Here is a 13,868-nt window from a genome sequence, read left to right as displayed (position 1 = left end):
TGGAAGCAGCTGAGAATCACAAGACACCATTATAACTACACCACTCTGAGGAATCTGTAATCTTCTTTTGAGCTAATGCAACCTTCCTCTGCCAGTACTTACAAAGTAAAATGGGCATGTGTCTCCAGGATTTATGGATTCTGAAACAGTGGCTTTCTGGCTAGAGGTTATGCCTACAAGCTGTACGACTCTGCTCTGTGTCCCACACAGCCCCACTGGCAACTACCAAGGCAGAACTAACCATTACTTCAACTCACATGACACAACTCCAGCAACATGGATCTTGTTACAAGCTCATCGATCTGTATTTGAACCTACCCCAAATGTTTCACTGAAAGCATCTTACCTATTGGAGCACCTCTACTGGAAAAAGGTTGGAAAATCAACCAGTCCTTCATTCCAGCAAGCCATAATCAGATCTTGCTGTGGTCAAGGCTCTAACATATAGCTACTCTTTTTTCAGGCACCAATATTCCCCTGGAAGTCACTCTGTGAAGAGCAAGTCCTTAAAAGTGATTCAGATAAGAAACTACTGTCTAGTCCTCATGACTCTGTGAGAACAGAGAAAACAAAACAGAATGGTAGTACAGCATGTTCTGCAGGCTGGTTCTAATCACCTGCACAATGGATAAACACTGAATATAGTGCTCTTTGTTGCTCTTTGCTACAAAGACCCATTAGCAAATGAACTTGTATTTATTGCTAGGTGAGCAAACATACATTAGAAATGAGCATGACTGTGTAGCTATCACTAGCTAGAAGCACTTGCACCCTACATGAGAACAGAGAGGGGAAAAAAAGCCAGCAATGTGTTTTGATTCCATTTTCCAAGTTGTTTCTCAAGCACAGCCATCACTGTCTTTTTTATGCTTGCCTTTCAGTTAAGCCCATGACAACCTCTCTGGGAGGACAGGAAGGAGGAGGATAACCTACATTTAAATCTGATGGTTTCATGACAGGCTACACTACAGAGCTCTTTATGGATTTACTGAACCGTTCTGCTTCCTGTGCTCACTGCTAGTGTATAACACAGCTGTTGCAGACAGATTGCACTAAAAGTGTGTAGCCTTTAATTAATTCTGAATGCAATTGCCAAGGTTTAAGGATTCATTTTAAATATTCCATTTTTTTGATGAATTCCCGTTAAACAGGAAAATGTTCCAGACAATACTCTGAACATTGCCTCTAACTCACCGTAAAATATTAATATCCAAATAATACTGCTGAGTTTCATTTATTTAATCTGGATCACAACAGAAGGGCTGGAGGATTAGTCAGTTCTGCCACAGAATATTTATATCACAACCACGTAATGACAACCAGTAACATTAAAGCAATGGCACTATTGTGTTACTTAAAATTTGAAGTAAGATCATGTTTTCTGTAGCACTATTTTTATCTCTCTGACCTCACGTATCCCTCTGAGAAACTTTGCTTATTTAATAAAGAAACAAACCCAGAACTCATTTGGGCACATTTTAACAGCGTATCAACACATAGAGATTATTCCAATCCTCCCAGATTATTTCCCTAATACCACATTCTATCCTCCAAACATAGAGAGGTCAGTTAATGCTCCAACTTCTAGGCTAGATTTCATACTCACCACCAAACCCAGCAAAATTAGCCTTGGGAAAAAAATAGGTCTCTGAAATCTGCACCTGCAATTTCCACCTTATCATTTGCAGAGCCAACCCACAGTGTGAGCACTAAAAGATTTAAAAATTAAAAGCACCTTTCTTCCAGCTGCACGACGACCCTTGTGCTCCAGCACATTCAAATGGCCCAGCAGCAGGAAGCGGACCACTGCTATGTTTTCTGCACAAAAGCCCTGAATTATAGCCCCCTTCTAAGCTTCATATGCTCAACAGAGACTTGCTGTTTTCTGCTGTGAAAGATGGCATTCCCACTAAATAAATAAATCTTCTTTGAGTCTTATTTACTACTACCAGGCCAGTTCCCTGCTCTGTTGTTTAAGAAGACTTGCAGCAAACAGCTTCAGCAGAGATGAACACAAACCACTGTTTTCCAAATAAAATTGACCCCAAGGAGAATCCCAAGTTCAAGCAATCCTGTCAGAGCAGGACTGGCAGAGATAAGGGAGCTCTGTTATACCAGATGTGAATAACACTAAAGCTGAGGTCAAAATAATTTATTAAAAAACCTCAAACCCTTAAAGACAGTATCAAATATGAAATGGCAAGGTGGCAGAAATTCTGTACTACAGAATTAATAGCATTCTTGGATAAATACTTGGGAAAATTATGTTTTCTAAATCCTTGATAGTTATTGCTGAACATTACAACGTACCTTTATGGGTGGTGATTGAAGTTATACTGAAAGAATGTTTCACAAAATATTGTCAACTATGTGATACTTCAATAATGCTCATGCATTGCTCTTTGGAAAAACTGCAGAAAGTGCTTTTAGCTCTCTGGGGCTACTTAAATATTAATTTCAGACGTTCTGGAATTAACTGATGATAGTGAATAGGTATTTTCTCTAAACAGCTCTACCACAACCAAACTTTATCCTTGCATTGATGAAAATATAACACTAAGCTTATAAACACTAAGCTTCCAGTACAACTAGCTCATGAAGTGTTAATGATTAATACAATGTTAAATAGTGAAATTTTTACAAACCAAGACCAACTACACAAACGTACAAGGAATATAAAGTAACCACAAGACGCTTACTGTTGAAGAAGCTTTCTTCATATATACACTATTGTTGCAAATCAAGGGTTGACTTTTTCACTTCACTAACCTCTAAAACACTAACTCAATGTGAACTCAAGACCATGTTGCATGTGCATTTTTGAAAGGGAAAAATCAAGCCAGCTGGTAGTTTCACGGCATCTTAACCAAAAGATAACGTTCTGCTGGTGTTACACATTTGAAGATTAAAGTCCTTTAGGATCTGCTCCACCTTTCTGTGTAATCAAAAGAAAATCACTGAACATCCCTTCTAGCCCAAGAGCTCCTGACTGAAGTCTCCTTATGATACCACGATTTTTTCTTAGGGCTCCTAAGTTATAGAAACTACCACCTTAACCCAGCAAGCTGATGCCTGAGGGTTCTCTACCCCAAGTAAAATGCCTTCTCATATTGTCTAACTTGTCACAAAATCTTCCAACTCAAAGAAGCCTCTAGTCACTTTTTGCATGAACAGTTTGAAAACTAATCCTCCTTCTTAATCCTCCTTGGGCAAGAAGATAAAGACAGCTATTCTAAGTCTGACAGAGGTCCACCTACACAGAAACCCTAGCTGCAGCAGCAGACAATAATAGATGCCTAAGAAGACGAAGGGCAGACAAGCATAATGCAATCCTTCCCTTACACATCCTGCCAGCTTCGAGCTTTCCCAAATCACAGATTGCAGCCACGTGTAATCCTTTGGATGGATACATTAAGTGGTCTGAGCTCCTTCAGTCAGAAAGACTTAATTTTCCTAGTAGCTCTCTGATCTCATCCCAATTTGTCAACACCCAACTTTTTTAGCTACCTGACCTGGATAAGCATTCTCTTTTGACAGGACCTGACCTGGACAGGCCACTCCTTCGGCTGACACTGCACTCAAAAGTTATTTTACCCAGTTTGAACCCACCAGTTCTCCATTTACCCACACAAGAACCCCTTGATCTTCTAGCTGCCACATCACATGTTTTATTTGCATCAGTGACTTAACCTTCAATTAGGGGAAAAAAAACCCTAGTTAGGAAAAAAATATCCCATTCTCTTAGAGTATATCCAAAGAGCCTAGACAGGTTTACAGCTGTAATAAAACCCTGCTAGGAAAGCAGGGCTCACTGAAATCAGCCATCAAATTGGCTCTGCTGAGCAAATTCTCCGTTTCTATGATAATCTACATAAATCTAAGCCCATCACTCCACATAAAAACAAATTTGCTTGCATGAGTTCAGGAAGCCAGTTAGCCAGTTGTTGCCCAAAATCTAGATGAATATGTGGAACACAGAGAAACCTCTTCAGCACCTAGGAAATTCCAAGTGCAAACTTCTCATTTCTGTTTAACTGAGATCCAAGAAACAATTTTTAATCTGGTTAATATTAACTAAACTGATTTTAAAAGAACTGTCAGCCAAGACTCTTGAAAAAAAAAAGTTAACCTATTGTGGAAATAAAGTCACAGTCCCTATCATGATTTAGTAAGTAGTTAAAAGACAGGTGTTTCCCTGTCAGACATGGGTTATCAGCGAGATCTGCCAAGAACTTATTCTGCAATCTGCAATGTTCAGTATGTTCACATAAGATCTGAGAAGAAGAATATGTCTAAAAGTGGCATATTTTATTATTAAAAAAAAAAGTAACCACAATCAAATTCAGAGAAGACTGTAAAAAATAAAACTCATGCACTTTAAAGCAATTACACAATATCTTAGAATATCAATATGAAAACCAACAAAAAATATTCTAAGTACATAAACACAACAGGATCAAAACTAGCTGTTATCACTCAGAAAAACTTTGAAAACTTCATAGGTCAGTTCAGTATTGAGTATCAAGCAAAAAGACAAATACAGCCTGTGGGGTAATTAGGAAAGAAAACACGTATCCCCATTATGCTGTCAAATGCTGAAGGCAGTTCTGATTCCCACATCTGAAAAAGGAGACAATAACAAAAGGGACAACAAAGATGACCAAAAGCATGGAGCAGCTTCCATATAAGGAGTGACTGAGCAGAGCAGGACTTTGGACAGACAAAGAAACTACCAGGGGGAAGATAAGGAAAAGTCAAGAGGTCTGAAACATGACAGTGTCAAGATGAAAAACATGGAGTTATCGATGGAGTTACATGGTTATACTGCCATATTTTACAATGCAGAAACAAGAGAGCACGCACCAAAGTTACAGACAACTTTCCTAAGTCAGCTCAAGGACATTGTTGCTGGATGTAGAATATTTCAAATAACATTTAAAATGCATAATTAAGTTGTAGAGCTCACTGCTGTAGGATGTCATGGAGACCAGAAAAATAAACAAGTGAGACATTATATAAATTCATGGAGAATAGATATAGTCAAGATCAGATGATGAGATACAACTCCTCATGCCAAGCAGGGCCCTAAACTGATAATGGTCATAAGCTGGGAGGCAAATGGAGGTGGGGAAAAATGAAAAAAACCGAAACCCTAAAACAAACCCACCACATTATACATGCCCTGTTTCTTACAATCCTGATTAAGCATCTGCCTCTGGATCTTGTCAAAGGCAGGACACTGAGCTACACAGAGCTTTGCAATTTGCCCCAGGATGATATTCTATTTAAACTTCTATTTTATGGTACATTTATAGACTTTATTTATTTTTAAATATTAAGAATGTACTCCAGCCCTGCCTAATCACATATTTAGAAGGCTGGAAGCCTAACCTCCCAGGCTGTTTCTGAATGCAGTATCTCTCATGTTAACATTCAGATACCATCTAACTGAATCCTGACAGTGCAACACAAAAGTTAATGCACACCATGGGAAAGCAAACCCAGGGCCAGAGCCACAGAGCAGAGAAGTGGCAGATTCAAGTTAAGTGCACCCACAGTCCCTCTTTCAGGAACAGCTCTTCCCTGTCTGCCAGCATTTGATGGAAACTCCTCATCAGAGGGAACACAGCAGATCCGTGTGTCGGAACAGCCAAGCCTTGGGCAGAACCACAACTGCTAAAAGTAGGTCAGGACCATCCGTTCTAAGCAGGGAGAAAGGAAAGCTGGAGCACACCAGACTGTTTGGCCAGGTATTACAGAAAACCTTCATCTGGGATTTCATCACTACTTCAAACAGATGTGATTCATATTTTACCAGCCTCCACCTCAAACAAGGCACACCTTCCCAACCACACTGCCCTCCCTGTCATTAGGGGCACCTCTCCCAGCCTCAGCCAGGATCCTCCTGTTCTCAGCTTTGGCTCCACCAGCTACAAAAGCCAGAATCCTGCTCTGCCATAGCTGTTTTGTGCCAATTTCTATAAAGCAGAAATGTCCAGCTGCTTCATCCACAAACAGCCAGGACAGCACATGATCTCCACATAATCTCTTCTGCCTTAGAGTCTATTTTCCTTGGCAGGATGCCCTGCAGAAGGGAGAGAGATCGCTGCAACCAGCACGCGCTTCCCAGAGGACAGGACCGTGACCCCGAACCAAGCTCTCACAGAGGCAAAGGCCACACCCCCAAGGCAAGCTCTTTTTGCATCCAGCCTGGCCTTGGAGCAACCCAGCAAGAGAGGAGAGAAGTTTCAAACATCCTATGAAACTCCTGTGAAAAAGCACCAGTCCTACACTTTCACTCCAAGAGGAAACCCCATGGTCTCCATGCCAGCATCAGCCCTGCAGGTTTGCACAGGGGAAGGGAGAACAGAGGCTGGCCACAGGAGGAGCTCATGCCAGCAGTGGTACAGACCACAGGCAGACACACAAGGACCACATCCCGAGCTCCACCATCCAGGTGTCAAGATGCAAATGAGAAATGTTAAGCACAGTAGCCTGTCTTGAATAAATCATTTTGCTCTGAAGACATTGAGCAGAGCATGGTGCTCTGTTAAAAAAAATTTCTTGACACCCTTAAGTCTCAGACTTAGTACCACATTAGATCTATAAAGAACTAATGTGTCCTGGGTGGACAGGAAGAATTCTTCTTGGTGTTTTCCTTAATTTCAAATAAAATTCACTTTTCTGCCCTCATCTTCTGGAGAACCATACATCCTGACAGCAATTTGACAGTCTTCCCCTCTCACTCCACGAGCGTCAGCAGTTCTGGCTGTAGCCATGCATACAGGCAGTAACATGCAAATACATTTAATGCAATGCAGCCACATGAGTAGTACCTAACCCCTCCCACCCAGAAGAGACAGCAGAATAAACAGAACTCCACATCACTACCACAATCTGCTTGTGGTTTGCCTTCAAACCAAGATGAGGTATATTCTACCTTTTATTACTCAAGTTATGCTAAAGCATTATCAGAAATGACGCTTTGATCAATTATCTGCCATGAATTAGTGCTTCAGCCTGCAAGGTTCTCAGTCATCAGCTGTGAACTACTAGGCTCAATAGTCTAGCAATTAGGTTACACAGGTCTGTTAGATAATGATCCAAACTGAGGTGACCAGACATTTTCTTCCACCTCAGGAAGCCAATGCCAAGGCTTTCATAAAGCCAGTAACAGATAACAAAACACCATGCTGTTCAAAAAGCCTGGGGACCTTCCCAAGCTTGGGAAGCTTCACACCTACATAACACATCTAAGGAACAACAGCTCTCACCACACAAGTGCAGAAGCCTGAACAGGTTGAGTGCAGACCTGAGGGCCAGGATCAACTTCACCCCAGTCTCAACATCTCTGAACAAAGACTGTCCCATGCAGGCTGGATATTTAGTGCTTTCAAATGGAGTCCAACATGGAATGGTGGCCCAGGAACCATCCATGAAGGGCATTCAAGGTGCACATGGTTGAGGAGTCACAGGCTGGCAGCAGCCACGCAGCCTTATTCTTCTACTGCACAGTCACAGCCCTCCATGCCACACACTGCCCACACTTGGAAGTTCTTGTCTCAAGAATAAAATTCAGAGCAGCAGACTGCATATAGAGAGGGGTGAGAGAACTATTGCTGGGCACAGGCCATCAGGCAATGCTCTCCCTTCATACCACAGTGGGTCCACAGCCTGGAGGAGTGAAAATAAGCAACAGCAGAATTAAGTGGCAAAGGAAGCAGAAGCTGGGACCCTGCAAGATTTGGTACTTGGAGAAATAAACCATGCAGAACAAGAGTTCTCCAGTTATTTTGTTAACATGCAGACATCTAGTCATGTCTTATGTAGAACAAGGAACTGTATAACAAGAAAAAATTCCCAATAAGAAATTTTATACCTTCAAGTGGCTATACAAACATGAGTTTCTGTTCACTCAGATTAAGGAGATCCTAACTTTTTCTGGCAAAATATTTGAGCTCCTGGTTCAGGGCTGAGAAAACTTCTTTGGTGCTGTCCTAGAGGCACAAAGGTTCAGAACCAGCTACCTGCTCATGAGAGCCATGAATTTTAAAGACTTTTTGGTTGAGACTGTTCTTCATCTAGTTTGCTACCCTCCCACCTGTTCAGTCTGACAGCCACTGGCTGAGCAGGACTGACTGGCTCATCCTTTCCCCTTTCAGAGAAGCCCAGACCTTCACCCTAGGGCTGCAGAGATGCACTAAACAGGTCTGCAGTGCCAATCTGAAATGCAAACTGCTATGAGCAGGAATTTCAGCCAGTATAACTGGCTGACTGTTGGCATTTCAAGACCATGCTGCCTGCCAGGGTCACCCTTGGGCAAAAAAGTGCCCAGGAGACAGGAAAACCAGATTTACAGTAGTTAGGAACAGCACTGAGTTCTACAGCTGAGTGGCTGCTCCTCTGCTAGAAGGAACAGCTAGACAGAACAGAGAGGAAGAAAACAAGGGAGAAGTATGCACATCTGTGCTAGAAGGATAAACCATAGCCTGTGGTCATCACAGTTCTGTTTGCAGACTGTCCCAGTTCCAGGCAGCCCTCCTCTATCATTTTAAGCTGCGTACTCCACACACATGGCAGGGACTGTGCCTTCCTGTGGGAAAGGAAACAGTTTACTCTGCCACACATAGATAACTAATCAAAACCCCCAAAAGTGTGGCTCAGACAGCACTTTTCAGACTTACACATGGACCAAACTGAGTAATCAGCCACCCAGTATCAACCCAGGAGTCCACAGTGGGGCTGACACAAATTTAGCCTCGTGAAAAAGTTTTAGTTTAAATCTTCTCAGGGCTTAGTGGGAAATACACTAGATAAAATCATGGATCAGCTAGGAATAGAAAAGATCATACTGGCTAAAGATGGGTTCAAACTAAAACTAATCTGGACAGACTATCTGGAGAATGGCAGACAAGTACAGCACACACAGAAGCAAGCTGAGAGAGAATCACTGCTTGCACCAAGCTACTGATGAAAATAATTCAGAAACTGAGAACAAACCTGGAAAGATACTCTGTAAGCGGGGTAATAACTGAGCACATTGCTTCTCTGCAATGATGAGGCTTGGGTTTGGGATAGAAACTTCTTCCTACATTAGAGTTGACTAAATCAAGATAAAGGGGGAGCAAACAACAGGAAAGGAACTTCAGTCCCCTCCACCTGGATTCTCCCTCAGCCCCAGGTCTGTTTGTAATCTGAGCACCCAACTTCTCAGCCACTCCATGGAGTAATGTTCACTACAGAATACGATATGCACAGAGACTGTTTCTGTATCCTTGGAGAGGGGCTGTAGCTTCCCAAAACACACCAACTCAGTTTTCAGTCATAAGAGCTGCCTCCAAGAATACACAGCACCGTAGTTCCGCTGCCGGTCAGCTCTGCATAGCTGCTCCCCAGGGATCACAGCAGCAAAGTCAGTCAACAAAAAGTTTTAAACCCCCCACTCCCAAAACTCAAAACAGCAGAGACCGCGTCTCTAGAGACAAAATAATAGATAGCCTGATGTTGTTATCTTCCTTCTGAAACTAAAAGTTCAAAGGAACAACCAGGCCTGTTCTGTACTGTGCCCTCTGAACATTTGGGTAAGCATCTAAAACCAACTGCAAGAGCTGGCTTTCAAGGGTGAAGCATCTAGAAGTGAGCCCTGTTTCTGAGTTATTTTTAAATGTTTAGACAGGACTTAAAATAGGACCAGTGTTTTGAGTACTTCTGAAGAGTATGAACCTCACGTAGGCCACGACATTTTTAGTTTGAAAAGGCTTTGGAACAGAGGTTTTACTGTTCATGCATCAGCTTATCACCCATTTTAGCTCAAATTAAGTTAGAGTCCATTACAAAGCAAGAAACATCCTTTCAAAGGAGGAAAATTAACACAAATAAGATGTAGGCTAACAGCAGTAAGGCAGCCTCTGTATCTCAATAAAACCTACCATCCCATAATAGCAGGAACAGCATTTGCCACAGAGAAAAGGGGAAAGTCAGCTTCTCTGCTTACAATATTCATCTTCACACCACTTCTCCTACCTGTGTAGTTTCTAGACATACACTCTCTGCCTCTCTTCAAATTCAAGTCAACAGCCTGCAGCCTAAGGCAGTGCCTTCAGCAAGCAAGAGGTGCATGCTGTACATCACAACCAGCACAGAACCAACCTAGAACACAAGCTGGGCCAGTCTCTTTTTTTACAAGTTTTATTAGCATCCCCCCTCCCACCCCAGGCTGACAAACCAGGCTGCACTTGTCTGGCTCTGGCCTGAAACATCAGACTGAAGCAAACCCATAGTAGCACTTCACCTCCCTGAATACTCTCCCAGGCTTCAACAATGAGCAGCTCAGGGACTTCTTGGGATAAAGGTGGTTTCTATGCATTTAGTAACCTTCAATAGCTCCTTCTTCTAGAGACCTGCCCCATGTCCTCACATACACACAGATATTTGGCATTCACAACATCCTGTGGTAAGAAGCTTCCCAGGTTAACTGCACACATCAAGGACTAAGTTGTTACTTGGTTTCAAGCTTACTCCATGCAGCCTGTTCATACTTCTAATACAAAAGGGAAAAAAAAAAAAAAGCTGCTCCCCCTCTAAACTTTCTAGGTGATTCAGGAATTGAAGATAACTCTCATTTATTGTTTTTCAGGTAGAAAAATCCCAACTTATTCTGTCATGCTTTATATGGAAGGTAACACCCACCTCCGTTCACTGTTGCTGCTGTTCTACTTCTAAAAACTGAAGGTACCTCTATTAAATGGCAGTGGTTTTCCTAAAGCTGTAGAAAACTCAACTTCCATAAGAGCTGGAGGAACTAATGTGATGGTTATCAAATACAGCAGGGATTCCCCACTTCTATAGTGAATTGCCCATCGGGTAGCTCTCCGTTAAAATATTCAGCCTAACTCCTTAAACTGAGTTTGTTCAAAAGTAAGTTTACTTTCAAGCCACAGCATTCAGCTCCATCCTTCTTCCACCAGAATAGGGGGTATTTTTAAAAAAACAACTTTCTCTCCCTGTTAGTTCTTCGAAAATACAAATTATCTTATATATTAATCAGCCTGCCCTGATGAAGGGTAGATCCCTCACAAGATTGTGTGCCAGAGCTTTATTCTGGTCTTCATGAACATTTAAATCCAGCAGTATTTCCTCAAGTAGGGGCACAGTGTTTATAGATTTCCTGACGCTATACAGAACAGTATTCTTACCAGACCTTGTTCTCCTGCAGAGTCATATAAGAATATCTGGGTTTGGAGACTGTGTGTATTGTGACTCCTAAAAATCCTGAGTGATTTCTTTCACAAATGCACTAATTGTTTCCCACATTGTTTATGAGATATAGAAGTTTGTTAATAATACATGCTTAGCTGACTAAGCAACCTAAACTTTCCTGTCAGGCTGAAATAACTTTCCTGGCTTTACTCTTTCCTTTGCCAGTTTTCCTATTAAGAGTCAAATAAGTGTTTTTCAAAGATGCAGATATGCAGAAGTACAACTGGAATTAAAAAATATAAAGAAGGCCATTAAAACCCAACAGAACAATATATTACCTACCGTTGCAACACTCAGCGCTAACAGTTTCTTAAAAATATAAACCTATCCCACAATTTAGGGTTTTGAATCACACTCTAAGGGTTTGGAACGAACACCTCACCCCACAAATGGCCCATAACTGGTCCTGATAAAAACAAAGAACCCTTCTCCCAAGGTTCTATGAGCACCTGAGGTGTTTTCGGAGGCAAAGGTGAATGTTTCTCCTGAAGAACTCTTGCCTTGCACACAGCACTACAGTTGTGTGCTTATTCTTAAAAACTGGTGGTGCACAGAAAATAGGGCAGAAAAGCAGTCCCTGAACTGCTAAAAAGGGAGGGGAGGGAAGAGGAGTGAACAAGTAACATTCTCCTAGGTAACACCAAGTCACTACTCCGGCTGCACAGGAATGAAGCCGAGCACGACTCAGATAATAACCGTAACTCACATTTCAGAAGTTGCTTTGTTCAGACATGATCTTTCACACTTCAAGGTACTAAAAAGCATGTCTTATAGTGCACTTCTGCTGGAGCATTTTTTCAATAGGATCTGGACAGAATCACCTCAGTATCTCAAAGAATACAACAACATACAGTCCTCTGGCCTCCTTATGATCTTGTATTTTTTTATGTACCCTGAAAGCATGGATCCAGAACAGACTGGACTGAATTCAAGTCATCTCAAGTACTTACTCATTCCCTATTTCATACTGCTTTGATTTAATGGCTTTACTGGAACCACCCAGAGCAATGCAAAGCTGAGGCAACCAGACTCTCCAATCTTTGTACATTTTGTTACACGTATTCAGCATTTATTCTTGGATGCCCCAGATTGAAAGAGATTTTCTGCAAACTTGCTTTTTATTACTTAAGAGTTCCATCCAGGTCTACTGTCAAATTTTCAGGTTGCACCCCAGAGAGGAGTGGGCTGGGGGTTGCTGTCTCATTTTGTTCATTGTTTTTATTTCTGCAGATTTCATTTCTCCTGATGTTAGAGCTGCAAATCCAACAAGCAGACATCCTTCATATGAAGGGCTCTTGTACTCCTAGCGCTCTAACATGATACTCATCTCTCCAGTGCAAAAGTCAGTGACTCATCTGCATCAGCTCCTAGCATCCAGGTGCCAGGGTTTCACTTCCCAGACAGAGGTTCATGCAGATTTGCAGATCTCCAGCATCTCCTTCAGTCTGGCATCTCTGGTGTACCACCCTACATTTGATATTCAAATTCCCATATTCAAATTGCATGTATTCACCTACAGAGTGCTTCACCAGGCAAACTGACAGCAGAGTTGTAACTATCCTGTTTAATAGGAAGCAGCCTGAAAGAATTCAGTTTCAGGGAGACATTTCTCCAAGGGTCTATAGCTGTCAACTCCACAAAGCTCAGCCAGCACAAAGCAGTTCATCACACTCCATGGTGATTGACAGACAGAGATGAACATCACTCCTGCTCCAGGAGTCTGTCTTCAGATTTGGCAACACTCGCTGGCCCACTTCTACTTATAGATCACCATCAGAAACTCATGGTTTTGCTTTGGTTTTTTTGGTTTGTTTCTGTCTATAGGTTAAATTAACTCACTTCTACAGAAAATTCAAAGTGTAAAGGTTAGTTTTTATATTTCAAGTGCAGCACCAGAGTGCCAAGAAGACTTGCAAAAGGTGTACAGTGGCCTGACTCTGGTAGCATTGCAACCCACAATTCCCAATCACTCTCTCAAGAAAGTTGGGGTGAAAAAGGAAAAAATGACAAGCAAATAGGCAACCTCTGGAGTAAATACATGTGTTTACAGCAGAACTCTAAAGAACAGAGCTTCTGTTGAAGAGATGTCCTTCATCCTTCATGGGATTTATGCAGGATTTCCCTGCATAAAGAGAATGTTCCCTTTGCAAAGGGAACAAGTGAACACTCCCACATACAGCCACTCACTCTTTCCAGTAGACCACGTGCCTGGAGAACTCGTCCAACTAATCACAGGTGGTACAGTTGGTCAGGTGGGTTCGTCACGCAGCAGCATCCAGAGGCTGCCCAGCATGACAGTGGCCACACACACGGAGATGATCAGGAACACGGAGGAGCCCAGCGGGCTGCAGCTGTCCATGGGCATCCCAGGGCTGACTCCTGGCACATTTTGCTTACCATCTGGACTCTTGGGAACGTTGAGACACCTTCATTTCTCTTATTGAGGAGTGTGCCTCAAGCTGGAAAAAACAACAGAGCATGAAATGCAAAGACTATTTTTCCAATAAATTAAATCTGTTGCACTTGACTCCTGCTGTGGTTCCCTTCCTCCGAGAAGGCATGGTCTGGCCAGCTGCACAAAGTCCAGGCAGCCCTAGGAAAACAATGGG

At 42.2% G+C, this 13,868-nt stretch overlaps 1 protein-coding gene across 4 annotated transcripts in view; it reads right to left on the bottom strand.

Annotated features, from left to right (window-relative positions):
- The window catches only part of PLXNB1 (plexin B1), a 73,626-nt gene that overhangs the window by 38,288 nt on the left and 21,470 nt on the right, over positions 1-13,868 (bottom strand). Inside the window, exon 2 of one of the 4 annotated variants that reach the window (XM_030956508.1) lies at positions 13,447-13,718. Coding sequence is in view for 1 of the 4 variants with exons in the window: in XM_030956507.1 (XP_030812367.1) it covers positions 12,210-12,328 (119 nt within the window). In the remaining 3 variants the exon portion in view is untranslated. Of the gene's footprint in view, positions 1-12,209; positions 12,394-13,446; positions 13,719-13,868 lie in introns of those variants that run through there. The other 3 variants (XM_030956509.1, XM_030956512.1, XM_030956507.1) reach the window with 3 other exon arrangements.

This window comes from Camarhynchus parvulus, chromosome 12 (assembly GCF_901933205.1).
Source record: "Camarhynchus parvulus chromosome 12, STF_HiC, whole genome shotgun sequence".
Lineage (NCBI taxonomy): Eukaryota > Metazoa > Chordata > Aves > Passeriformes > Thraupidae > Camarhynchus > Camarhynchus parvulus.
This window is presented reverse-complemented; position numbering and strand designations above follow the sequence as displayed.